This window comes from Carcharodon carcharias, chromosome 8 (assembly GCF_017639515.1).
Source record: "Carcharodon carcharias isolate sCarCar2 chromosome 8, sCarCar2.pri, whole genome shotgun sequence".
In the NCBI taxonomy this organism is placed as follows: domain Eukaryota; kingdom Metazoa; phylum Chordata; class Chondrichthyes; order Lamniformes; family Lamnidae; genus Carcharodon; species Carcharodon carcharias.
This window is the reverse complement of record NC_054474.1, coordinates 82784877-82811484: the sequence shown is the minus strand read 5'-3', so window position 1 is coordinate 82811484 and position 26608 is coordinate 82784877. Positions and strand designations below refer to the sequence as shown.

The window sequence follows — 26608 nt, the reverse complement described above, 5'->3', positions numbered from 1 at the left end:
TTCCACTCAGAAACTTGGGTCAATAATCTGCATGTAACTAACTGTATGTTAGTTATGTTAGTTGGGGTTGTTGCCCTCCATGGCCAGTGGGTAGGTTGCAGTCACAGCAAGTTGCTTCTGTCTCACTCTTGGTATCTTAAAAAAAATATATAAACAGCAAACTCTGCAAAGGGATTCCAAGGTGGTGTTGATTTTTGCTTCTGGTCGCAGGTTTTACTAGGTCACTAGGAACTAGATTACAGTCAGTTGGGTTGGGGTGGATTCTCCCCCACCGTGCTGCCATCTTAATTTGGAGATGGGACAGGCAGCATCTGAAATAAGTAAAGATCTCTGCACTGATTGACCCAAGATTCATACAATTAGGTTACTTCACTTAAGAAAGTAAAAGTAGGCTATTCAGTCCTTCGTGTCTGCTCAGCCAGTAAATAAGATCATGGCGATCTTCAAAGCCAGATACACAATCCCTATGGCAAAAAGACTAATAATTTCCTAGTTATGTTCAAGTCAACATGCATAGTTCCCTGGGGTAGAGAATTTGCAAGATTCACAACCCTGTTGGTGAACAAATCCTCTCATCTCAGTCATAAACGGTGATCTTTTATTCTGAGACTGTGACTCCTGGGTTTAGACACCCCAGCAAATGGAAACAGTCTCCCAGCATCAACCTTGTGAGTGGTCATGAATGGAGTGTATGGTAAATGGAGTGCATAATAAAGTGTGTGTAAAAGTTGGGAATTTAGTGAGGCTGGAACTCTTTTGTAACATCTTAAAACTTAAATTTAGTTTAACATTTTGTTAATGCATTTCTGGGAAAATAATCATGCTATGTCCATTTGAACTATGAATAACTTGTGCAATTATAGGTTATGCTTCCCAGACTTTGATTACGTTTACGAGTGTTGTCAACCATATAAAATAAGGATTAATTGCTGATGGTTATGGCCTGGCACTAGGGGGAGCATTGAGAGATGACTAATCTCATTAACAAGTACTGGCTTACTTGCGACTTCTGCTCAAGAACATTGGTAAAAACATGCTATATATGCCGAATGATGTTAACTATAAATGAATTTGGTCTCCAACACATAGATTCTATTTTTAAAGATGCAGTCCAATTTAGTTATTTAAAAGCCACAAATAAAAACAAGATATATTGTACATTATCTAACACTGATTTTATTTGGTTATGCAAAAATTTTAGACAATGAAACAGTTTCCAGTAAAAATGCATTTAAAATCAAAATTCCACAGAATACAATCAGCACGTTCCTTATAAAGGTATAAAGCCAAACACACAATGTTGTGAATGTATAATAACTGTGCTATTTTAATGCATAATGCATGTTTTAATTATACTCTGTGGCACTAAATTATAAAACTAAATTCAGAAAATAACTTTTTTTGGCAAACAAATTTCTTTAGTTGGAGCATTCAAAAGCAGCTACAAATTAAGGAATTTTCCGTGCACTCTTATAAGTGACTGTTGCTTTACAAAGACTATTACACTATAGGCATTTCTTCTCAGCTAAGAATATGCAGAATCAGCTCTAGATGGACTAAAACATTCTGCAACTATACTGTTTTTGGGCTATATTTACCAGGATCTATATACAACCTCTTTCTCCACAGTTCTCTCATAATTGGATATATTCAGACTTCCTGATTTTCCTTTAAAGATAAAAAGCAAGGTCTGTTAAGATCCACATTGAATGAAATCTTGAGAAAACCTGTCTCCAGGTGTCTTATAGCCAATTTAATCAGAAAATTGGTTAGTGATGAAACCCAATATAAATAGAAATGCAAATCTCTCAACTTTCACCATGTCATTTCATAAAGCACTCAAGTTGTTTATCATGTTTTATTATTGAAAATTCTATGTTACTTAATTTTAGCACAGCCACAATATGTAAATAAATAACAGCTGGAAATATTATAGGAAAATACCAGTTCTGTTAAATTGGAATTTACCCAAATCATACAGATCAGCAAGGTCCTATGTTCAATCTTGGGGTTGTACTGACCTCAGTAGGTTAGCAGTACTGATGCTCCAAATGGACTTAGCACCCCAGGACTAGGAAATGGGGGGAAAGGTCAGGTCTCTAACCTAATGACCAAAGCTGGAAAGTGCATGTTAGGTTAGGGAAGCATTGGATTCAACGCCAATGTCCTCCATGGTCAAAAGGCCAGCTGACACTTATTATCAATATTGACACATGAAGAACTGCTGTGTGTCTGAAGTGCCAGTACTCATGGAACTGTATGCAAACATTAATTACCACAACCAGCAGGGAAAGGAAAAGAAAATAAATTGCTCTCCTCCCCCACAAGTTTCCCCACACAGTAACAATAAGGAACATGTAATAATTAAAGATTAAATATAAAGTATAAGAAAATTTAATAAAAAGGCACTAAGAAATTGTTACCGAATATGGTTCAAGTATAATAATGAAAAAGAGGAAAAAACTTTTTATAAACTTGAACCACAGAATTATAGGTTTATACATGCTCGAAAATGGTCCTCAGCATGAAGCTCATCTTTCCTGATGGAAGACAAATAAGCACCTCTGTAAGTATGTTAAGTAAAACAAGTATGGGCACTTGTCTTTTGAGACACACACACACACACCATGTCAGTTTCAAAAATTAAAATGATCCAAGTTTTGAATTAAATAGGAAGATACTATATATTTGTGGGGCATGATTACTAATGCCAAATAATGAGTTTGTGAAGAACATGCTACAAACTTTATTAGCAACTCACTGTGATTACATGCAAAAGCAGGTATAAAGGGTATGGGATTTAGGGTACCCATTAATAAAATTTCCAACTCTTCCTGTCATACATTGAATGCCAATGTATCAACAACATTACAAAGGTAGGGTGCTGTGAAACTTCTGAATCCAAACTACAGTTAGGCTCACGGTTTAATTATGTTTAAAAAGGTTTTAAAAATAGCTACAATAAAATGAAACAGATGTGATACAACATTATCAAGGGTTTTTATCCAGTCACACAGAATGTTTGTCAGCTACTGAAACACAAATATAAAAATATTACTCAAATGTAACCTAGAAGCAAATGACAAAATGTCACAACACACTTAAAAACACTAATACAAAGTAAATTTTTGTTTAGAAATGACTAAAAGATTTAATTAATTCACTTTCTCTTTATTTAGTACTTACAGAAATATATAAAAGGATAATATACTTGTGACATTGCAACATGAAAGCTTTTGCAGGAAGTGTGAAAGATTCATAAATCATAATCACAACATGCCAGAGTAATTACAGATGTCTTTTACACAACTGAGAACACTTATAATGCACTTAGAAAGATGCGATATTCTGTGGGTTTGTTTTTAAATACATTTGAAGCATCTTGTGGTGCAACTGTTAAGTAATAATTAACCATCAGATTTATTTTCGCTGGGGTTAATGATCAAATTCCTGGACTGTGGAATTATCACAAACATCCATATCAAGAAGCTCAATGAATCTACTTCTCATAGATATAGCTAATAGTGCCAAGTCAATTTAAACTTTTAAGTCCTGTACAGCCACTAATAAATAAAACAAGTGTCAGAATCTCAGCTCCTGAAGAAGTTTTGTAAGAAGTTGACACAGATTTTATAAATTATAGCACATACTCTATCTTAAAAGGGGAGAAACCTTTTTTTGAATTGTTAATTTGATCTGGATCCACCAAGTCCAGCAAAAATGCCTCAGTATGCAGCAAAGTGAACTCAGTTTTTCATTCACTGATACATAATCACACTGTTCAGAACTGCATCATTTAAAGATTTTCTAAGAAACCAAAGTAACCCTGTACAATACAAGCAGTTTTCTTGAACCAAAAAGGCATTCACTTTATTGGAAGCTTTTTTTTTCTGGTGGGGAAAAGAGCAAACCAATTTGTAACTTTATACAACCAGGGTTTCTTCTAAAGTAGCCCTATGTTTTACAGTCCTTCACACTTTTGCACATTTTTTGATCTGTTCTCAGGTCCTCTGGCCCAATATCTGTTTCATTAGGCTTTGTAAGCTGGAAGAAAATAAAAGGTTATTAACATTCCATTGAAACAGTTTTTCATCATTCCTAAAACCAGAAGGTTAAAGCTCTCAAGCCATAGAAACTTAGAGAACAGAAGTAGGCTATTCAGCCCATTGTTTCTGGGCCAAATCCTCAACACACTGCCATCTTAATGTTTTTGTATAAACAACAAGGCAATTTCACGATAGAATGTCTAATCCTATTCTAGTTCAACATCTGCCCAGGACACTTCCTATGGTAATGCCATTGAACGTCAAGGGGTGATGGTTAGATTCTCTCTTGTTGGAGATGGTCATTGCTTTGCACTTGGAGGCGTGAATGTTACTTGCCACTTGTCAGCCCAAGCCTGGATATTGCCCAGGTTTTGCTGCATTTGAACATGGACTGCTTCAAAATCTGAGTCATCCCAAATGGTGAACATTGTGCAATCATCAGCGAATATCCCCACTTCTGACCTTATGAGGAAGTAGCTGAAGGTGGCTGAGCCTAGGACACCGCTCTGAGGAGCTCCTTCTGGAACTATATTACTGTTCCTTCATTGTCACTGTGTTAAAATCCTGGAACACCTTCCCTCACAGCACTGTGGGTATACTTACACCACATGGACTCCTGCAATTTTCTCCTGTAGTGATACCCTGGAACTGAGATGATTGACATTATCCTGGGTGATTACTTATTAAGCACTATAGTGAACAGTTTGAGCAGGCAATTCACAGACACTTAGATAAAAGGGTATGTCTAACACTACACCCAATTCCCCATTTTTTGTTGGAGATTCATTGTTCAAATTTTATTGTTTACCCATGTGACTGGTTTCAAAACCAATGTTATTTGCATTCATCATTTTTAGAAGTTCTAAATAAAATATTTTGAAAAATAAATTGGATCTATAATCCAAGCTAGGCATCTACATTTTAGCCACAGGTTCAAAGGCAAAAATATTTTAAGAAGCCTTCAGGCTTACCATTTGCTGTTCTTCATGTGCAGAGGGGTGAGCATCTATGGACGTTACCCGAATTGTGGAATTTTTGCAGCATAAGGAATCTACATTAAAGAAAAACAACATCAGTTTAGAAGTACTGCTTTCTCTTCCTCAACCCTCCAACTCTTTCCTCCTGAAGATGCTAACTATTGCTGCAATGAAGTCTCATGGGTATGAGAACTGTCCAATTGAAACCTTTAGCATCTCACTTAAGTAGCTATTTTTTGGATGAGAACTCAGGCAGCGAGTACCAGTACACTGAGTATTGGGGGAGCATTGCAGTTGAGCCTGAACCACATATGTAGACTCACTTGTTTTCAAACAGAAATAAGAAGATAGCAATTTTGTGGGTATTTCTCTCATGATAAATAGCATCTCATATCCCTTGTTGAACTCAGCTAATTTAGCACACTTGGGATTTATTCAGAGACCTAGTCTTTATAATATAATACCACACCACTTCACTTAAGCCACTGAAAGAAACTATTGACACAAAGTAATAAACGAAAAATTACGCCAGCTAATGTCATCTTGGCTCAGTTGGTAGTGCACTGTGTTCCGAGTTAGAAGGAATGGGTTCAAACCTCACCCTAGTCCCTGATGTTAATTGTATCAATTGAGGTTAGGTACATACAGGTGGAAGGCATTGATTGGATGGTTACTTGAGCACATATGAAGAGACACTTACTGATAAAGGAGCAGAGTAGAGTCAGAAGATCCATACCTGCAATGTTTCATTCTAAATAAATCTAATCCAAGGAAAGACTGGCTTTGGTTTTTTCCTTCACCAACTAACCATCGGGATTATAACACCTAACCTCATGGTCAAGGTGGACACTTCAGTGCAGTGGTGAGCTGCCACAGCAAAGGTGCCATTTTTTGGGTGAGACCTTAAACCATGACCCAGTCTTGATACAAAAGGCATTACAGGTATCCACCCTTTAAAGTGCTTTTTATTTTAAGCACAATTTGAGGTCTGCAGTTTCCCTCCCAACGTTGCTGCTCTCCGCATTTCGCTCCCCAGGCCCAGCTGCTCTCTGCATTGCCCTCCCATGACCCAGCCGCTTGCCGCATTTCCCTCCTATGACCCAGCCGCTTGCTGCATTTCCCTCCCATCACCGTTTCCCTCCCACCTGCCAACTTCTCTTGCTCACCATTAAAACTGCATCTTTACCATTTTTTGCACTGGAACCGCTGTGGGTAGGTGACCATTGTTCAGCAAGAAGTAGCTTCCATCAGAAATCACCTCCCACCTTGGTTTACCCCTGTGATTAAAAGTTCTAGCCAGAATGATGTACATTTCTGGGCAACATCAGGCTATCCAGCCCAAGTTTACAATGGCAGGGTCAGTGTCGGAGGCATCCATGCAGATGTCCAGGCAGCGTATCTCCACCCAGTGGAAGTTTGTTGCAGCTTCCTTTGGGTCCCAATTTTCTATTGGAGGATCCAGTCCAAAATAAACTTTACCCAAATTTGGTTAATTGATTAATGTAGTTGAATTTCATCAAAGTTGCTTACTGTATTTTACAATATATATTAACTAGGTAACAACCACAAATGCTGAAGCAACTTCCTAAAAGGTGAAGTTTGACAAGCCTCTGTGCATAAGTACCATGTGACAAAATATTTATTTCCTTTTGCCGGATGATACATATTTCCTTATAAGTGAAAAATCATATATTTGATCTGGTTGAAATATGGCTTTTAAATTTTAAAAACATATTATGTATACCTTTACACAAAATAAACCATTTTGCAGTTTAACATAAAATTGTCATTTCAGAAGTGTACAACAGCATAAGACAAGAGGTCTGTTCCTATACTATAACAGAAATGCTATGGTTTGGTCCTACAATTGTTCAAATGTCTACCATTAATAGTAATATTTAAAATCATTACAATTTTAACAAGCAACTTTAATGGAGACTAATAGCGCAATAGAATTGTCATGTCTATACCCCTCAAATCCTCCATATTTAATTTTAAAAAAGACCAACAACCTGCAAAATTTACTGACCTGTATTTTTTGAAGAAAGGCAGTTGTCAAGAAGTACGCAATATGTCTCTTTGGGGCAATTCTTGGGGCTTTCTGCATTGGGTAGGAGAGCCTGAGTAGAGCAAATTTATTCTTCTTAGAATCAAGAACCTCAATGAAATGCATTCCAAACCATATCAATTTATAGCACAGAAAGAGGCCATTTGGCCCATTGAATCTGTGCTACCTTTCACAATCCATAACTAATCCTATTTTTCTGGTTTCTTCTACAGTTCCGTATCATCTTATGCTTCAAATGGTTATCTATCTTTAACTTAAAAAGAGAAATATTCTCTGATTCGACTATTACCAACTTTGCCCAGCTCAAAAAAGAATCTTGAAGATAACACTTGGAAGATATAATGGACATCTGGCCTAATTGTTGATTCTATTAGTACCTGAGAAACCTGATGAATGCCAAACTCAAGTGTGGACTGTCTTTGGGATAACTAGACGAGGGAAAAGGATATTTTGATTTTTACACATTCTGCCCAGATTATGTGGAACATAAATGGTGAAGACGAACAATTCAGTATTGCTGGTTTCCTCCATCTAGTGTGAAAACCACAATCAAGCTGCAAACTAGATTTGTGGCGAAAAGGAGAAAGGAGTGTAGGGAGGGAAGGTTTTGACTTATAATTCCGTTACTGAGTACATTGGAGGGGCCATGCCAAAGTCATTTACATAAGGATCTGGATTAATCTGCTCATGACAATTAAGCCTGACAATGTATTTGGGAAGTCTAGAATATGGAGGCTGTTGGCAAACTACAAGCTTCCCTGCACAGATTTTTCCATAACACTGTTGGCAGTCCTTCATATAGTCAACAAATAGAAATGACAACAGCTGCTGGACAGTGTTATTTGGAGGCTACATGCAAGAACGCTTCCATATCCAGAGTTCAGTGCCAATTATAACTGATTTGCATAAGCAAGCAGAAACTGCTGAATTTTTCAGCATCTTAAACTGCTGGAATCATTATTTCTGCTAAAATCAGGAGAACGGACTCACACTTTATGGTAAGTTGCTGTGGTTGTGAGGAGTGCCTGGCACCGTTGTCTACTCAGTGAGGGCACAAAACCACATTTGTCAAAATTAGTGACCGTCCTCTTGGAGGTGGTAACGGTCATTTTGTGCTTGAAGTTGTTTCAAGATGACTCACCTGACAGTGGAAGTCAGAAGCAAGTCAAACTCTTTGGCACATAAGCCCCAAAATACTCCTGGGCCAGCCAGGCTGGCTCTTGAATGGAATCTGCAGGAGTAGACCCAAGAAATAGAATTCTTTCCACTCAACTACAAACAATGTTTAAAGCCAACGGCTGTTCCTTTTCTGCAAGCTCAAGCTGCCTCCAAACCTTAACCTTGCCAACCTCTGTTTATGTTCTGTGTTCTGATAGGCAAATTGTGCAATGTTGGGTAAACTTCCAGTGTAGATTTATCAGAGTTTGGTTTGGAGACACAAACATGGGGGCAAGTCTTCAAGAGTGTATGACACCGAGCTCACTGAAAGAAATGGACAACTTATTTAAAGAAATGGAAAACGTCTCGCAGAGATAGGGGTACCCTTCTGAAACTGGGACAGAATAGAGAGTTCCTTACATTCCACTCAACTAGCAAACATCTGACTTGGGAGTAATTGGTGCCAACATGGAAGTGGAATGTGTTGCATTTCTTAGGACAGGTCTTCCTCATTTTTAACAATCAAATTAAAAATCGAATTAAATTGTATATTTCATTTTTGTGCATCAATTCTGCTGTATGAACTACCAGTACATTGTGGATATAGTAAGTTCCAGATAATTCAAACTAAACAATGAAAATAACATTGCAAAGCAAAATATATGCTAAAATAAATTTAAATAGGTTAATTTTAATTACATAACTTTAAATTGAGTAGACTGCATTAAACTTCAATTAGATAATTCAAAAAATTACCTATAATTTTTTTTTACAAACCTCTGGAAGTCTGTGACAGGAAGGGCAACTTTCCTTACATAATTCAAGCTCATCCTCATCTGCTTTGCCCTTTCCTAATGGCTGTTGATCATCTTCGTCTTTCTTTCTTGTATTGGAAGCACAAACCCTACAATCTGCGGTTTGTTGAGACACTTGAAGAATCTGCATGTCTTGCTTCACACTGATTTCTGGAACTCTGTGGCATTCAAATTTATCTGTATCTAATGTAGGGTTTGAGTTTTCAGATGTCATTTCAGATAATCCCTGTTGATTACTGCAGAAATTACATTCTGTTTTTTGAACAGGAATGTCCTCCAATCTTGTAAGAACCACTTCTTTTGTAAATAATTGTCCAGTGGTGGGATAAATGTTGGACTGCGCTGACATTGTCATACATCCTTGATGTTTTGAACTTAGTAATTTGTCACTGTGGGGAATTATTAAATCTGAACTGAGTTTTGGTATAATCCTGGACCGCTGGTTCATTTCGCCAGTGTTAGGATCTATTGGACTGGTACACATTTGTGGAACAGGAAAACTGAGTTCAAAGGGGAGATAGGAGCACTCCCTTGGCTCTGTGGAGTCATTTAGATAATCAGTTAAATTCCCCCACAAATCTTCAGGTAGGTCTATAGAAATGTCATCAATTATACTTTGTTCCTCTATGCCTTCTACATGCACATGTTGTTGCAAACCAGCCTTTATCAAAGACTTTGGATAAACAGTAAAGTTGCTGGACTCTGATGTACTATGAGTGGATGCAGTTTTCAGAAGGGTATTCTTTGAAGATGAAAACTCGTGCTCTTTCTTGTTACTTTGAGTCATTAAGTGTTCAATGCACTTTGTAACTGAACCATCTGACTGTTCAGAACCAATTTTCCATTCACTTCCATGCTTTGTCATATCAATGTTCACTGAATCCAAAATTTGAGATTTCCCCAGTTGATCCTCCCAGAAATTATTTTCCGTCTTTTGGAGAGGACATTTCTGAAGTTTTGCTGGAGCCATTTGTTTCATAGATATCTCTGTTCCTATAGAACAGCTATGACATTTGGCGATCCCATCTTCTGAAAATGTTGTTTTATCCTCTTCTGGTGTGGCTTTCCATATCTCTTCAATTACTCTGGAATTTAAGTCATCCTTCTTTTCAGAAAGGCTCTCTTGACAAATTCCAAAAATTGGATTCCATTTTTCTGCTTTGATCCCATCTGTTAGAATCTGTTTTGTTATGTCTAATTTTTCTTTTGAAGCCGTGACTGGCAGTTCAATTAAAAAACTTTCGTCCAACTGTAGATACTCACTGCCAGGAAGCAAACTAAGTAGGTCATCTTCTGAACAAGCAGTTGGGATATCTGAAGCTACATTTACACTCAGCTCAATTGGATAGGTTACTGTGTCAATATTGTTTGAATTACCAGATTTACATAAAGACGACCAGGAATTAGAGTCTTCTCTAAACATATCTGAAAAACTGGATTTATTTTCATCAGAGTCTTCCTCTTTGGTAGCAATTAACACAGAAGATCGAGATGGTTCTAATGAAACATTCTCACCTTGTGAATTACTTTCCCAATTAGTCGTTTCACCAGAAAATACAATATCATTCTGATCTTTTATAACCGAAAAATAGGAATCTTTTTCACTGGTGTCTGAATGATCTTGCCAACCAACATCTTTATCTGACAAATCTTTGCAAAGTGGTTGTGCTCCTGTCTTACCAATTAAAGACAAATCAGAAGTGGATGATAACCAATGTTTGACTTGATCAGAGCTGAGCTGATTTGTGTAGGATTTACCTGGTGGAGAACTTAAGGCTTCCACTCCGCCAGCTGTTGGGCTATCCTCCCATATATTCAAAGGTAGTCCATCTAATACTACATTATATTCCCCTTCAAATTGAGTTAGGTCTTCATCTTTGCTTCCAATAAGGTTAAGGATTCCACTGTCTTGTTTCAAATCAAAAGCACAAGAATCCACCATAGATTGATTAATATTTCCTTCACAGATGAGGTTTACTGATTTCTGAAGATTATCCAGCGAATCTGAATTTGTTTTAGAACAATCTAAAATCTCACTGAACTTTCCTTTATCAAGTAATGCTGGAATATCAACAAAGTGACCATCGACAAATGCACCTGTCCAGAGGTAATCTGTAGGACAGGTGTCATCAATACACAGATCCCTAATGGATGCTGGCAATTTTTCTAATAGGTCGGTATCAAATGAAGGTAAACTGCTCTTGTAAGCAGTTTCTAACTTACTTTTTAAATTATTAGAGATTACATTGTCTGAAAGTGGCTCAGTATACCACTGAGGTTCTTCTTTGAACTCCTGTCTATTGTCTTTAAACTTCAAATCCATTGCAGTGTTCAAATCTGCATTTTTTCTACTTCCAACTTTTGTAGACCTCTTCCATCTTTTATTATTTCGTTGCTTGTTCAACCCACCACCTTTGCCAGTGCTTTTTCTTAATGATGGTTTGTCAGTAGAGCACAGAGATGCTCTAACTTGACTCTCCTTTGGTGTTTGGTTTCTCTCTGCCACCCATCTCTTGCACTGGTTTTGTGGAACTTTAGGAGTTTTAATTTCCTCAGGATTTTCATAAAAGTCATTTTCAGCTTCACTGGAGTCAGAGGAAATAGAACTTGAATGAGTTGGTGCCTGCATTGATTTTGTTTTCTCTAAACCAAAGATACTGTGCATCATTTTCTTTATATTTTCTTGAAAAATGACCAGGACTTAATTACGTTGACAAAAGTAGACTCTATTTTTTGGAGATTTGTTCAATTCTAGTGCACAATCTACACAAGCACTTATATTAGGGAAGACGTCAGATTTTCCCAAACTGCTTTTCCTTGCGACAGTGTAGAAATTTTCTCAGTCAGTTGTGGAGAGGCTTTAGGACACCTAAAAATAAATATTAAAGTGCATGGCAAAATTTTTAGTATAATTTTTCAGATCATTTTGCAGTGAAATAGATCAGAAATAGAGTGGTTGCAAGCAATAAAAAGAATTGTCTCTCTGATTCCCAATAATGCTCATTTAGCTAACCTCAGTCTTTGTGGTATGTTTGTGGAGCAGGCAGGTACTGTCATAAGTTCAGTGTTCCAGTGTCAGAAGTGTGATTAATGTAAAATAAATCAGCTAGTGCTCCTGCTCCTGATTGCTGTCCACTAAGTACAACTAAAAGTCTACAGATGAATGCCAGAAAAGAATAGGATTATGTTTGATTGTGGTCACTGTTCAGGGTACATACACAAATAATGGCTGTTTATTACCATTCCTATTTAATCAGTCAATGCAGCCCAAGTCAAGAAGGCCACAAACGGTCCAGATTGAATCACTGAGTTAGTTAACATAAGTATAAAGCTATGCTATATACTGAAGTTGAAATATAATACCAAGTTGTTTACATATCTTGAACTTGTGTGTGAAATATCACAATGTATTGAATTATTGACTTTATGCCCTCAGTGTTAAGTGTGATTCCTATCTATGCTATTAGAACCATCAAATTCAAAGTCCAATGTACCTATAGAAAGTGCTGCTTAGGACTTAGGGAGGGAAGCAAAAAGCCAGCAGTCTGATGCTGTTGAATTATATGGGTATTTATGCCACATGAGCCAAGCCAGATTCAGAAAAATACTGCAAGCTCATGGAGCACCCTGACAGCAGAGTGAAACCTGGCCAGGAGCAGGTTTGGTTGTGGGAGCAGGGGGAAGCAGCAACATTCTTCAGCTTATCAACATGGTGATCAATATAATTAGGGCATTAAGTCAATAATTCAATACACCGTGATATTTCACACACTGAAATTCAAGATGTGATCAAATAAAAGGATTAATGCTTGAGAATTAGAGGATACTCAAAGATTTGATGTAAAAAAAATTAATACAAATGTCAGTTTGTATCTGTAGCACAGTGGACTTAATTTTATGCCAGGAGTCAGCAAGAATGATAATATAAAGTACATTCCATCATGATAGACAACATTGGAAGGGAAACTTTCATCAGGCCCTGCTTATATTTCCCATTTGGCCAACTTTCTCACTAGAAAATAAAATAAATCTGCAGCGAAAAGGGCCAACAGACCTCCAAAATGAAAGGCACCCTTTGCAAATATTGTGCTGCACATTTTGATTTGATGAAAATGTCATGGCCAGCAATTTCATGGAGGGGTGAGAAAAAAAGGAAAGGATAGGGAGATAAATAAATATCGTGCAGGTTTTATTCACCAAGTGATGAGAGGATGCTCATTCCACAGATCATGGCGACAAGGTAAAAGATTCAGGTGAAATTCACAATCTGTCATTTACACTACCTGAATCAATTTGCCATCATTCATCATTATAATATTGACAACTATTATTTGGCTATACGCTGTAATCTGCTCTAGTCTCAAAACTGTGAAGCTCTCCAAATATAATTTCCTCTTCTTAAATGATAGGTGTAAGGCACAACTCAAAGTGACACATATCAAACCGAATGCCAGCATCCAGCTGCGATGAAGCACCGCTCTCCAGACCCGTACAACTTTAAAACAAACAACTGGAAAATGCCTCAACACAGCAACACAATCGCAAAAGATTCTCTTACATTTAGGACCCCATCCTCATACTTAAATGTGCTATTAACTTGTAACATACTCCTACTCTTTAATCTTATGTAATCACTCCACCATTGGAGGATGTAGCCTCTTTGCTGAGACCTTAAGCTCCAATTGCCTTCCTAAACTTTTCTGCCTCTTGACCTCTTTTTCCTCCTTCAAAGCACTTCTTAAAACTTCCACTGTCTTTAAATTGTAAGAGTGCTTGACCAATATCAGCACTGGATGAGCAGAATTTAAAAAAAATTCATTGATGGGATGTGGGTGTCACCGGCTAGGCCAGCATTTATTGCCCATCCCTAATTGCCTTGAGAATATGGTGGTGAGCTGCCTTCTTGGGCTGCTGCATTCTATGCGGTGCAGGTACACCCACAGAGCTGTTAGGGAGGGAGTTCCAGGATTTTGGCCCAACGATAGTGGAGGAATGGCAATATATTTTCATGTCAGGATGGTGAGTGGTTTGGAGGGGAACTTCCAGGTGGTGGCGTTCCCACGTGTCTGCTGCCTTTGTCCTTCTAGATGGTAGCAGCTGTGGGTTTGGAAGGTGCTGTCTAAGGAGGTTTGGTGAATCCCTGCAGTGTATCTTGTAGATGGTACACACTGCTGCTACTGTGCATGGTAATGGAGGGAGTGAATGTTTGTGGATGGGGTGCCAATTAAGCCGACTGCTTTGACCTGCGCTGTGTCAAGTTTCTTGAGTGTTGTTGGAGCTGCACTCATCCAGGCAAGTGGGGTGTATTCCATCACACTCCTTACTTGTGCCTTGTAGATGGTGAACAGGCTTTGGGGAGTCAGGAGGTGAGTTACTCACTACAGGACTCCTAGTCTCTGATCTACTCTTGTAGCCACAGTATTTATAAGATGAGTCCAGTTCAGTTTCTGGTCAATGGTAACCCCCAAGATGTTGATAGTAGGGGATTCAGCAATGGTTTTGCCATTAAATGTCAAGGGGTTAGATTGTCTCTTGTTGAAAATGGTCATTACCTGGCACTTGTGTGCGCGAATGTTACTTGCCACTTGTCAGCCCAAGCCTGGATATTGTCCAGGTCTTGTTACATTTGGACATGGACTGCTTCAGTATCTGAGTCGTCGCGAATGGTGCTAAACATTGTGTAGTCATCAGCGAACATCCCCACATCTGACCTTATGATGGAAGGTCATTGATGAAACAGCTGAATTTGGTTGGGCCTAGGACATGCTAGAAATTTCCTCTAACAAATTTTGGTAAGATCTGACATTATATTCAGTGCCTGCCACAAACTCAAATTTTTAGATACCAACTCAATCCCTCTTTCTGGCAATTGTGTGGCCCTACCAGACTTTTCACAAATTATGTGGCATATCTGACCCACAGATGAGCTTCTGAACGTGTGTATGCATCATCAATAAGACTGGCTTCCACCTATCCAGCATCACCCTGCCTCAGCTCATCTGTGGCTGAAAGCCTCACACAAGCCTTTGTTACCTCTATACTTGAGGATTCTCGCACACTTCTGATTTATCCTTCCCTTCTATAACGTGGGAAAATGTGAACTTGTCCACTTTGGCAGGAAGAATGGAAAAACAGTATACAATTTAAATGGAGAGATTGCAGAAATCTGTGTGCAGAGGGATCAGGGTGTCCTGACACATGAATCACAAAAAGTTAGTACGCAGGTACAGCAAGTGATTACAAAGGCAAATAGAATATTTTTGCTTATTGCAAGGGGACTGGAATATAAAAGTAGGGAAGTTTTACTTCTGCTGTACAGAACCTTGGTGAGACAGCGTCTGGAGTTCTGTACAAAGGTTCTGTCTCCTTATTTGATCAAGAATATAATTGCATTGGAAACAGTTCAGAGAAGGTTTACTTTACCCATTCATGGAATGATGGGCTTATCTTATGAAGAAAGATTGAACAGGTTGGGCCTTTACCCATTGAAGTTTATAAAAACGAAAGGTAATCTTAGATCTTATTGAAACATAAAATCCTGAGGGGGCTTAATAGAGTGAAAATGTTTCCTCTCATGGTGAAAACTAGAACTTGGGAACAGAGTTTAAAAATAAGAGGTCTCCCTTTTAAGACAGAGATGAGGAGAAATCTTTTCTCTGGAGGGTCATTGGTCTGTGGAATGCTCTTCCCCAAGAAGCAGTGGAGACTGGGTCGTTGAATTTATTCTTGGTTGAATTGGATAGATTTTTGGCAGACAAAGGAGTCAAGGGTTATGGGGGGGGCAGGCAAACAGGAAAGTGGAACTGAGGCCACAACCAGACCTACCAGTGCAGGTTTGAAGCACAAAGAGCCTAGTCCTCCTCCTAAGTCCTATGTTTCTATCTTCCACCTTCCACAAACTTAAGCTCATCCAAACCTCTGCTGCTTGTGTTCTTAATCACACTAAGTCCTGTTCACCCATCACCCTTACACTCGTTCAACAACATTGGCTCCTGGTTAAACAACAGCTTGATTTTAAAATTCCCATCCTTGTTTACAACCCCTCCATGACTTTGCCCCCCATCCTATCTCTGTAACTTCCTGCAACCCGACAACCCTCTGAGATATCTGCACTCCGAGTCTGGCACATCCCCAATTGTAATTACTTCACTCCAGCATCGGTAGCCTTGCCTTCATGTTCTCAGGCCCAAAATTCTGGAATTCTGTAACAGGTCATTCAGCTCAACCAGTCCACTTCAGTGTTTATGCTGCACTCAAGCCTACTCCTTTCTTTCTCATCTAACTCTATCATCATAACCCTCTATTCCCTTCTCCCACACTGGCTTATCTAGTCTACCCTTAAATATATCAATACTGTTCACTTCAACCAATCCCTGTGGGAGTGAGCTCTACATGCTCTCTTCGTAAAGATGTTTCTCCTGAATTCCCTATTTGATTTCTAGGTGACCACTTTATATTGATGACCTCGACGTTTCTCTTCCCCACAGGTCGTAACAGTTCCTCTGTGTCTACTCTTTCAAAATCCTTCATAATTTTACAAACCTTTATTAGGTTACCTCCTCAGCCTTTTCTTTTCAAGGGAAAGATTCCCAATATGTTCATCTCTTCCTCGTAGATATAACCTTGCATTTCTGGTATCATCTTTGTTGGGGGCACTCTGCTCCAAACCTCAGTATAGCCGTCTGACATTACAACTATGGTCCAAGCATGGTCAAAACAGCTACATTCCAGAGATGAGGTGGCAGTGACTAACCTTGACATCAAAACAGCATTTGATTGTGTGTAAAACCAATCAGCCTTAACAAAATTGAAGTCAACCAGAATCAGGGGGAACACTCTCCAACGGTTGGAGTCATACCTAGCACAAAGGAAGATGGCTGCAAGCCAATCATCTCAGTCTCATGGCACTGGTGCAAGAATTTCTCAGGGCAGCGTTGTACGCCCAAACACCTTCAGGTGTTTCATCAATGACCCTCCCTCCACCATAAAGTCAAAAGTGGGAATGTTTGTTAATGATTGCACTGTTCTCAATACAATTCGCTACTCTTCAGATACTGAAGCAGTCAGTGTCCGTGTGCAGCAAGACCTAAACAATATTCTGGCTTGGGCTAATAAGTGGCAAGTAGCATTCAAGCCATATAAGTGCCAGGCAATGGCCATCTCCAACAAGAGAGAATCCAACCATCTCCCCATGACATTCAACAGCATTAACATCACTGAATCGCTACCATCAGCATCCTGACCATTGACCAGAAACTTACCTGGACCAGCAATATAAATACAGTAGCTACAAGAGCAGGTTAGAGACTGGGAATTCTGTGACCTCCTGATTCCCAAAAGCCAGTCTGCCACCAATAAGGCACAAATCAAGAGTGTGACGGAATACTCTCCATTTTCCTGTATGCACACAGTTCCAGCAACACTCAAGAAGCTTGACGCCATCCAGGACACAGCAGCCTGACTGATCTGTACCCTATTCACAACTGGCGCACAGTGGTAGCAATGTGCACCATCAACAAAATGTACTGCAGCAACTTGCCAAGGCTTCTTTGACAGCAACTTCAAAACCTGTGACCTCTACGACACAGAATAATGGCAGGAAGCACACGGAAACACCACCACCTGAATGATACCCTCTAATGCAACAGCATCCTGATTTGGAACCGTATCACCTTTTCTTCACTGTCACTAGATCAAAAACCTGGAATTGCCTTCCTAACAGCACTGCAGGTGTACCAACAGCACATGGACTGCAGTGGTTCAAAAAGAGGGCTCACCATCACCTTTTCAAGGGCAATTAAGGATAGGCAACAAGTGCTGGCCTTGTCATAATTGCTCACATCCTATGAATGAATAAAACAGTATCTTTCTTGTGCCTACCTCCACAGCTTTCTCATAATATGGTGACCAGAATTGTGCACAGTACTCCAAATGCAGTTTAACCAAAGTTTGATACAAGTTTTACATAACTTTACTTTTCAATTCTATCTCATTAGAAATAAACTCTAGTGCTTAGCTTCCTTTTTCATGGTCTTATTAAATCGCATTGCAACTTTTTAACAATTTGTCTACCTGCACTCTGAGCCTCCTTTGCTCCACTGTCCCATTTAGATTCTTGTTTTCTAAGTAATATGTGACCTTATTTTTCTTACCAATTTGGAACACCTTATACTCAACTATCTTGAAATTAACTTACTAATTGTACGCCAATTATGCAAGTTTATTAACGCTTTTGTAATTTGTTACAGTCAAGCTCCCTAATTTGGTGCTATCCACAAATTTGGAAAAAATGTTTCTGATTCCAAAGTTTAAGGCACTCTTTAAAGCCTACCACTTTGAACTTTGGGTCACCTTTCCTAATAGCCCCTTATGTGGCTTGGTGTCAAATTTTGTTTTTGATAATACTCCTGTGAAGCAGCTTGGAACATTTTATATTATAGGTGCTATATAAATGCAAGTTGTTAAAGTCAATATATTTATCAAATGGCAAACCAAAATTTGAATAGAATTAGCATACTAATATGCCAGAATGATTTGTGAAATACGAATGTACAACTATAAAAAAAACAAACTTGGGAAAATTTCTCACAACATTAATACATTTGGCTGATTTTTAAAAAATGTTATTCCTCAAAAAAAATTGCTTCAACTGGAGGTGAAAATAAAATGCCTGAAAAAGTTGTCAAAGCAATATTAATACTCTTGATGAAAAACTAAAATGTCATTTTAGTTGACTTATAGCTAGAAAAGTTTAGGTTACAAAGTGCATTAATTGAATCAAAACTGTTTAGATTATAAATACATAAACTCACCTTTCTCCTTGATTTTTGACTGACGAAAAAGCTTTGTTTTCACCTGACTGAACAATGTTTGATGGAACTGTCTTTTTTGTTCCTCTATAAGATAAAATTCAAAGTTCGTAACTTAATAATTCTTTGTAAAATAATTAACCCAGTCTTATTGAGAATATTTTGGATTATAAAGCTAATTGTATTAGAGTAGAAGAAATAACAATAGCACACAAGAAAAAAATGTTACTTTCCAAACAATACTCAAATTTGTAGGCTTTCGTAATGCAGAAAGGTACGTTTACTGCAGCGGAGACTCAATAGATATTGAAACCATTAAGAATAACAGTGTGTATAATTTTTAACAAGCAGAACCAGGTGATTTACCTTGGTTAACTTAATTGAGATGCCCATTTCACCTACCATATGCATCTTCCATAACCAACAGCTTTGGTGCTTGAAAATTGGAAGCACCAACTAACTGGGAGCTAAATATAATCATGCTATTCAGTTCAACAACTGCAAGAGATTTTCATTTCAGATGAGTCAACGTGCCACTCATTTTTGTCATCAGGATGCCAAACACAATAATATACATTAAAAAAAATTCAATCCTTGAGAACTGGTACAACTCAGCTTATTTTCAAGCAGATGAACAACTTGACCTAGATTTGAAAATGAAATCAAATCTAACAATACACTTCCCAAAAAAAGGCTGAATTATTTTTGAACTTTTTGCCAAGAAAAGCTATTACCAACTTAAAAAGAAAATACCTACTTACCATATTTAAACTGACGAAGTTTGGGTGTCACAAACTTGACACCTTTTCTGGTTGCTTTTTAAAAAAAAATCAACTGCAACAGTCAGCTGACATAGTGCACTGATTAAATGTCAAATGAGCACGTTCAGCCCAAGTAAAAATAAACTCCCAGTGTTTGTGCCAAATGTGAGGATACACATCTCTGCATCTGTCATGAGGCATTCAAATGGTGTACTTGTAGCTGAGGTAACACACAAGTGGATCAGAGTTTCACTGTACCTAACAACTAATGAATGTGTGATAGCGACAAGTTTTCATGGGACAAGTATAGACGAAAAAAAGTGCAGTCAACAACTCAAGTTGCACAACATGTACTGCTTGCATGCTGCTTTTGTGGGGGCCTTTCGCTGGTTTCTGAATTCACATTCTTGCTTTGCTTGTTTTTCTGACCTTCAGCCCCCATTTTCTGGAGCTGCTCAAGCCTAGACATGTTGGCCCAACTGTGGCACCGCCACCCCCCCCCCCCCCACTCCAACTCGCTAGCAGTTGCTTCCATTGTAGTTAAAAACACTGAACGTCTTCACTCTCACCAAATCCCATCCAAGTCATCCAAGCTGGTTCCCCTTCAAAATAACACTTCAGTCCACCCTGGCTTCTACTGCTGTTCCCAGCTTGACCATAATATGCATCATCATGCCTCCCCTCAGCCAAATTTTCACATGACTCTAAAATCATCCTGGAGGGCAAGGATAGCCCACAATTGTTTTCCCCACAACTAATAGCCCTCAAACCCATCTCCCATCTTTGGCATATTAACTACAAGTGTTAACAGTTCAGATTTCTTTGTATCTAAGGTTGAGACCATCCATCTAGCTACACTTGCTGCTCCCCCATTCCCATCTTCCTTTGCTCCAGACCACTTTCCAGCATCCTATCCACTCTAGCTCCAATCTCTCTATAGTTCCTCTCCCATCTCTCCCCACCTATCAAACACTCATGCCTTCTATGAGATCCAGTTCCTACTCCCTCAATCCCCTCCACTTAACTCGGATCAGTCAACTACCCCTTCAGGCACCTATACTGCTTGCTTACAGTGGCCCGGATTTTGTGGTCAGTGGCAAAAAAAAGAAGAAAGTTCACTGAGAAATTTAGCAATCTCCGTGGTGAGAACTTTAACTCTTGAAGCGCTATTTATTGTAGTGTAGTTTAATGGGAATTCCCAGTGAGAATGGAGTTGCAGTGATGTCATCAAGCCATCTGAACAGCCAATCACATTAAAGGATTCTCAGGCAGCCAATCAGGAAATAACAAGAATAATTAATTAATTCCCCTTTTTAAAAAAAGTGAAATAAAGATTGGGACATATACATGGGGATAAGGTAAAAGCTGAAATATCATGAACAATCTTTAAATTTGTTTTTAATTATTTAAAAAAAATCTAGTTTAAATAAAGCTAGAAACTAATAATCACCAAGACATTTAGCAACATTCCACAAATTGCATTTGCTTTTAGGACCAGATCAGTTGTTCTGCAGCAGCTATTGCTCAGATTGCTGTTAAAACGGAGTTACAAGTCATTACTGCTAGTGACAATGGTAACCTCCGCAATATGTATGATGGTATCAAAACAGCACTTGACCCCACCATTACCAAAGTTCCTCCTTTGAAATCCACAAATGGGGAAATGCTCACTGATGAGGACAAGCAATTGGCCCATTGGGTGGAGCACTATACTCGTGAGATGATTATCTCTTTGCCTGTGCTTGATAATCTTCTGTAGCTATTTGTTATGCGTGAGCTTGATGCAGAACCCTCATTACTTGATCTTGAAAAGGTCATTGACTCCCTAGCAGCAAGGAAAGCATCTGGAAAGGATGGAATTCTGCTGAGCTACTCAAGTATTGAAAGCTCCACCTGCTACCATATCTTCATTACCATCACCACTGTTGAAGAGAAGGCTCTGCCCCACAGGATACACATGACACAAACATCATCACATTGTAAAAGAACAAAGGCGATCGAGGGATTGCAACTACTGGGGCGAATCACACCTCAGTGTCATTAGCAAGGCCATTGCCAGGGTCATTCTAATAAGGTTCTATCGATGAGCCAACATAATATGTGTGGAGGCATAGTGAGACTTCAAAGCAGGAAGATCCACGGTACACATGATGTTCTCCCATGTCAGCTTCAAGAGGACTGCAGAGAGCAGCAAGCACCATTCTAACTTGCTTTTGTGGATTTCACAAAATTATCTGACACCTTAAGCAGGTCAGGCCTCTACCGGATACTAGAGAAAATCAGCTGACCCTCCCCCCAAGCTTCAGAGTTTCATATGGTCCTTCTACGATAACATGCATGGCAGCTTTCAGTTTTACAGCCTTATTTTTGACAGGTTTGAGACAAGAACAGGGTAAACCAGGACTGCGATATAGCCTCTACTCTGTTTCGTATCTTTTTCTCTATCCTTCTGACCTATACTTTCCCTACCAACATGGAAGGAGTATACCTGCACACAGGATTAGTGAGTGAAAGCCAAGACAAAAGTGAGGCAATGTCCTGATCAGAGAACTTTAGTATACTCATGATGTTACATTAGTTGCCCAGACAGAAGACCAGTTTCAAAGGTTCAGGAATCACCTGTTCCACGCCTGTGCCACGTTCCCCCTTACCATCAGTATCAAGAAAACTGTAGTCATGTAAAAGGGTGTTTATTGTATCTCCGCCCGTGATCAGACTCAATAACACCCATTTGAAGCAGTCAGCAAATTCTGTTACCTTGGATCCACGGTGAAAGACAATCTGCGTCTTTACGAAGAGCTCAGCACACGCATTGGAAAGGCAGACACCAACTTTGGCTGACTAACAAAATGGGCATGGAACAACAACAAACTGGCCTGCAGGACCAAGATGCTCATCTACAAGGCTTGAATTCTCAGCACATTGCTGTATGGCAGCGAAGCCTGGGCAACTTACACCTACCAAAAAAACAGACTCAATAACTTTGACCTCCAGTGTCTATGAAGCACCCTTGGCATCACATGGAAAGACAGTGTCGCCACCAATGAAACAGTCCTGCCTAGGGCAAACAGGCTAAGCATGCTAGTACTAAGCAAGCAAAGAAGGCTTTGCTAGCTTGGGCATGTGCACAGAATGGAAAATGGTTGCAACCTAAAGTTATAAAAAAAGGGTTAACAAAGTGAGCATTGGTCCAATAGAAAGGGAATCTGGGGAATCAATAATGGAACATAAGGAGCTGACAGATGAACCAAACAGGTATTTTGCATCGGTCTTCACTCTAGAGGATACAAGTAACAAGCCAGAAATAGCTGTAAATCAGGAAATGGAAGAGAGGGAAAAACTCAAGAAAATTATAATCACCAGAGCTGCAGGCTAACAAGTCCCTTGGTCCTGATAGACTTCATCCCAGGGTCTTAAAAGAAGTGGCTAGGGAGATAGTTGATGCTTTGGTTTTAATTTTCCAAAATTCCCAAGATTCTGGGGAGGTTCCATTAGATTGGAAATAGCTAACGCAAGTCCTTTATTCAAAATGGAGGCAGAAAGAAGGAAACTACAGGCCAGTTGGCTTAACATCTGTCATAAGGAAAATGTTAGACACTGTAATTAAAAATGTTATAGCAGGGCATTTAGATAAATTTGAGGTAATTGGGCAGAGTCAACATGGTTTTGTGAGGGGGAAATTATGTTTAACCAATTGATTGGAGCTCTCTGAAGTAACAGGTGCTGTGTATGAAGGGGAACTGGTGGATGCAGCGTACTTAGATTTCCAGAAGGCATTTGATAAGGTCATCAAAGGTTATTGTGAAAATAAAAGTTCATGGTGGAAGGGGTAATTTGCGTGGATAGACATTGGTTAGCTAACCGGAAACAAGAGTAGCATAAATGAGTTATTTTCTGGTTGGCAAGATGTAACGAGTGGTGTGCCACAGGAATCAGTGCTGGGACCTCAGCTTTTTACAATTCATATAAATGACCTTGATGAAGGGACTAAAGGTATGGTTGCTAAGCTTGCTGATGATCCAAAGATAGGTAGAAAAGGAAGTTAAGTGGACGTGAGGCTACAAAGGGATATAGATAGGTTAAGTGAGTGGGCAAAGATCTGGCAAATGGAGTATAATGTGGGAAAATATGAAATTGTCCAAATTGGCAGGAAGAATAAAGAAGAAGCATATTATCTAAACAGTGAAAGACTGCAGAGCTCTGAGGTGCATAAAGATCTGGGTGCTCTAGTGCATGAATCGCAAAAAGGTTGGTATGCAGGTACAGCAAGTAATTAGGAAAGCTAATAGAATGTTATCATTTATTGCAAGAAGAATTAAATACAAAAGGAGGGAGGTTATGCTTCAGTTATACAGGGCATTGATGAGACAGCTGGAGTAGTGTGTACAGTATTGGTCTCCTTATTTAATAATGGATGTAAATGGGTTGGGAGCAGTTCAGAGAAGGTTTACTAGACTTATACCTGGAATGGGAGAGTTGTCTTATGAGGAAAGGTTGGACAGGCTAGGCCGGCATCCGTTGGAGTTTAGAAGAATAAGAGGTGACTTGATTGAAATATAAGATCCTGAGGGGTCTTGACAGGGTAGATGTGGAAATGATGATTCCTCTTTTGGGAGAATCTAGAAATAGGGGCCATTGTTTAAAAATAAGGGGTCACCCATATAGGACAGACGAGGAGAATTTTTTTTTCAAGTTATGATATAAGAACATAAGAAATAGGAACAGGAGTAGATCATTTGACCCCTTGAGTCTACTCCGCCATTCAACAAGATCATGGCTGATCATCTTGTTTCGGTATCCACATTACCTCTAATAACCTTTGATTCCCTTGCCTAACAAGAATCCACCTACCTCTGCCTTAAAAATATACAAATGACCCCTCCACCGTTGCCTTCTGAGGCAGAATTGCAAAGTTGCACAACCCTCAGAAAAAAATTCTCCTCATCTCTGTCCTAAAAGGGCAACCCCTAATTTTAAAACAGTGCCCCCGGTTCTGGATTCACCCACAAGAGGAAACATCCTTTCGACATCTACCTTGTCAAGGCTGTTAAGGATCTTTTATACTTCAATCAAATCACCCCTCACTCTTCTAAACTCCAGTGGAAACAAGCCCAGTCTGTGTAACCTTTCCTCATAAGGCAACTCACTCATTCCAGGTATTAATCTAGGAAACCTCCTTTGAACCGCCTCCAAAGCATTTACATCCTTCCTTAAATAAGGAGACCAAAACTGCACACAGTATCCAAGGTATGGATTCACCAATGCCCCGTATAACTGAAGCATTACATACTTACTTTTATGTTCACTCCCTCTCTAGCATTCCATTAGCCTTTTTAAGTATTTGTTGTACCTGCATACCAACTTTTTCTAACTCATGTACTAGAACACCTAGATCCCTCTTCACCTCAGAATTATACAGCCATTTTCCATTTAAGTAATATTACGCTTTTTTGTTCTTCCTGCCAAAGTGAACAACTTCACGTTTTCTCACATTAAACTCCATTTTCCAGATCATTGTCCACTCACTCAACCTATCTATATCCATCTGCAACCTCACGTCCTCTTCACAGATAGCCCATGCCAAGAGACCAGCAAGGCAACAAAGTTGTGGTTTGAGGATGCTTTCAAAAGAGACATGAAAGCTCTCATCAATTGCAAGTGGAAAGCTCTGGCTCACAATCAATGTAAATGGTGCCACCAGCTGCTGGCAGGAATTTACCACCATATAGCATATGGTTTCAGAAACTCCATAAGCAGACGCCAGCCCTGCAAACAAGGTGTCAACAGAGATCCTCTGGTACCTCTGGCAAAGGACAACTTCACGTTAGCACTTGTGACAGATCTTTCCTTTCCAGAATCGGCTTGTTCAGCCATTGAAGGAAGTGCAGATGATCTCATCTGATCTCACCAAAGCTTTGAGGCAGCATTTTCATCAACTCACGCAGATGTAAAGATGCCAACCGGCCCCTTATTGAACAACGCGCAACTTTTTATGGGGCTTCTATCAGTTAAGAGGTCAGAAAAGGAGAAGCTCTCACCAGATCAATTCATTTTGTCAATTGCTAGATTGGGGGTGGGTGGTGGTGAGGCAATCCATAGCACAACCTCCTCTTATTAAAGAGGTAGTTAGATTTTTGAAATATCGGGGAGGAGGAGCTGGCACGAAAGAGGAATTGAGGCCTGGAGCAGATCAGCCATGATCTTATTGAATGGCAGGCAGGCTTGAGGGACCAAATGGCCTACTCCTGCTCCTATTTTTTATGTTCTTTGGTGGAGCAGTGAATGATAGACTGCAACTTCAGGATTTTTGCGTTGATCAGCACTTACACTAAATCCAGAATTTGCAGTCAAATTCAGAGGGATAATAGTGGCATACTGTTAGTCATCAAAAATCCTGCAAATTCCAGGCCAATATCCATTTAAAGAAGCAGTGGTCAACACATATACCTAAATACACTTATAATCACTGGCCAATTGTGTGTGTTAGAAAAGTTGTTCCTATAATAAAAATTGATCTTTGATGTGAAGGACAGAGTGGACGGCCATCTTATGTTAGAAATACACCCTTGCAATGGCTGCCACTACAACAGTGCTATTCCAGCTGCACAGGACTACAAAATAAATGATTGTAGTTCATACTTTCACTGGACAATATGCAGATGTTTTGGGTTTGAAACAAAAACATTATGACTGTCGTAATGACTGTCAAACGACGCTGTATCATGGCAGGGAAATAAGACAAGGCTAACACAAAGCATAATGCTACCATATGACATAGTGGCTGAATAAAGTTCAACTCTAAAATGTTCGTAGATACAAAACAAAATCTGGTTGGGGAGATACAACAAAGAATTGATGTGTTAAAAAAATATGCTCTCACCTGAAATCAGAGGGATATTTTTAATTTCCAAGCTAGATTGTAAAGTGCCTATACATCGCAAGAACACAAAGTATAAACAGAATCACTCTATGGA

General features: G+C 39.2%; 1 protein-coding gene across 1 annotated transcript in view; it reads right to left on the bottom strand.

Moving 5' to 3' along the window:
• Positions 1–1156: 1156 nt before the first annotated feature.
• Positions 1157–26608, bottom strand: part of LOC121281049 (uncharacterized protein KIAA0232-like) — a 59102-nt gene continuing 33650 nt past the window's right edge. The window contains exons 3-7 of the mRNA XM_041193648.1: positions 18877–18960; positions 9027–11649; positions 7053–7143; positions 5018–5097; positions 1157–4044 (exon numbers count right to left, since the gene is read on the bottom strand). Of these exons, the coding sequence (XP_041049582.1) occupies positions 3955–4044; positions 5018–5097; positions 7053–7143; positions 9027–11387 (2622 nt within the window). The 5' untranslated portion in view covers positions 11388–11649; positions 18877–18960 and the 3' untranslated portion in view covers positions 1157–3954. The remainder of the gene's footprint in view (positions 4045–5017; positions 5098–7052; positions 7144–9026; positions 11650–18876; positions 18961–26608) is intronic.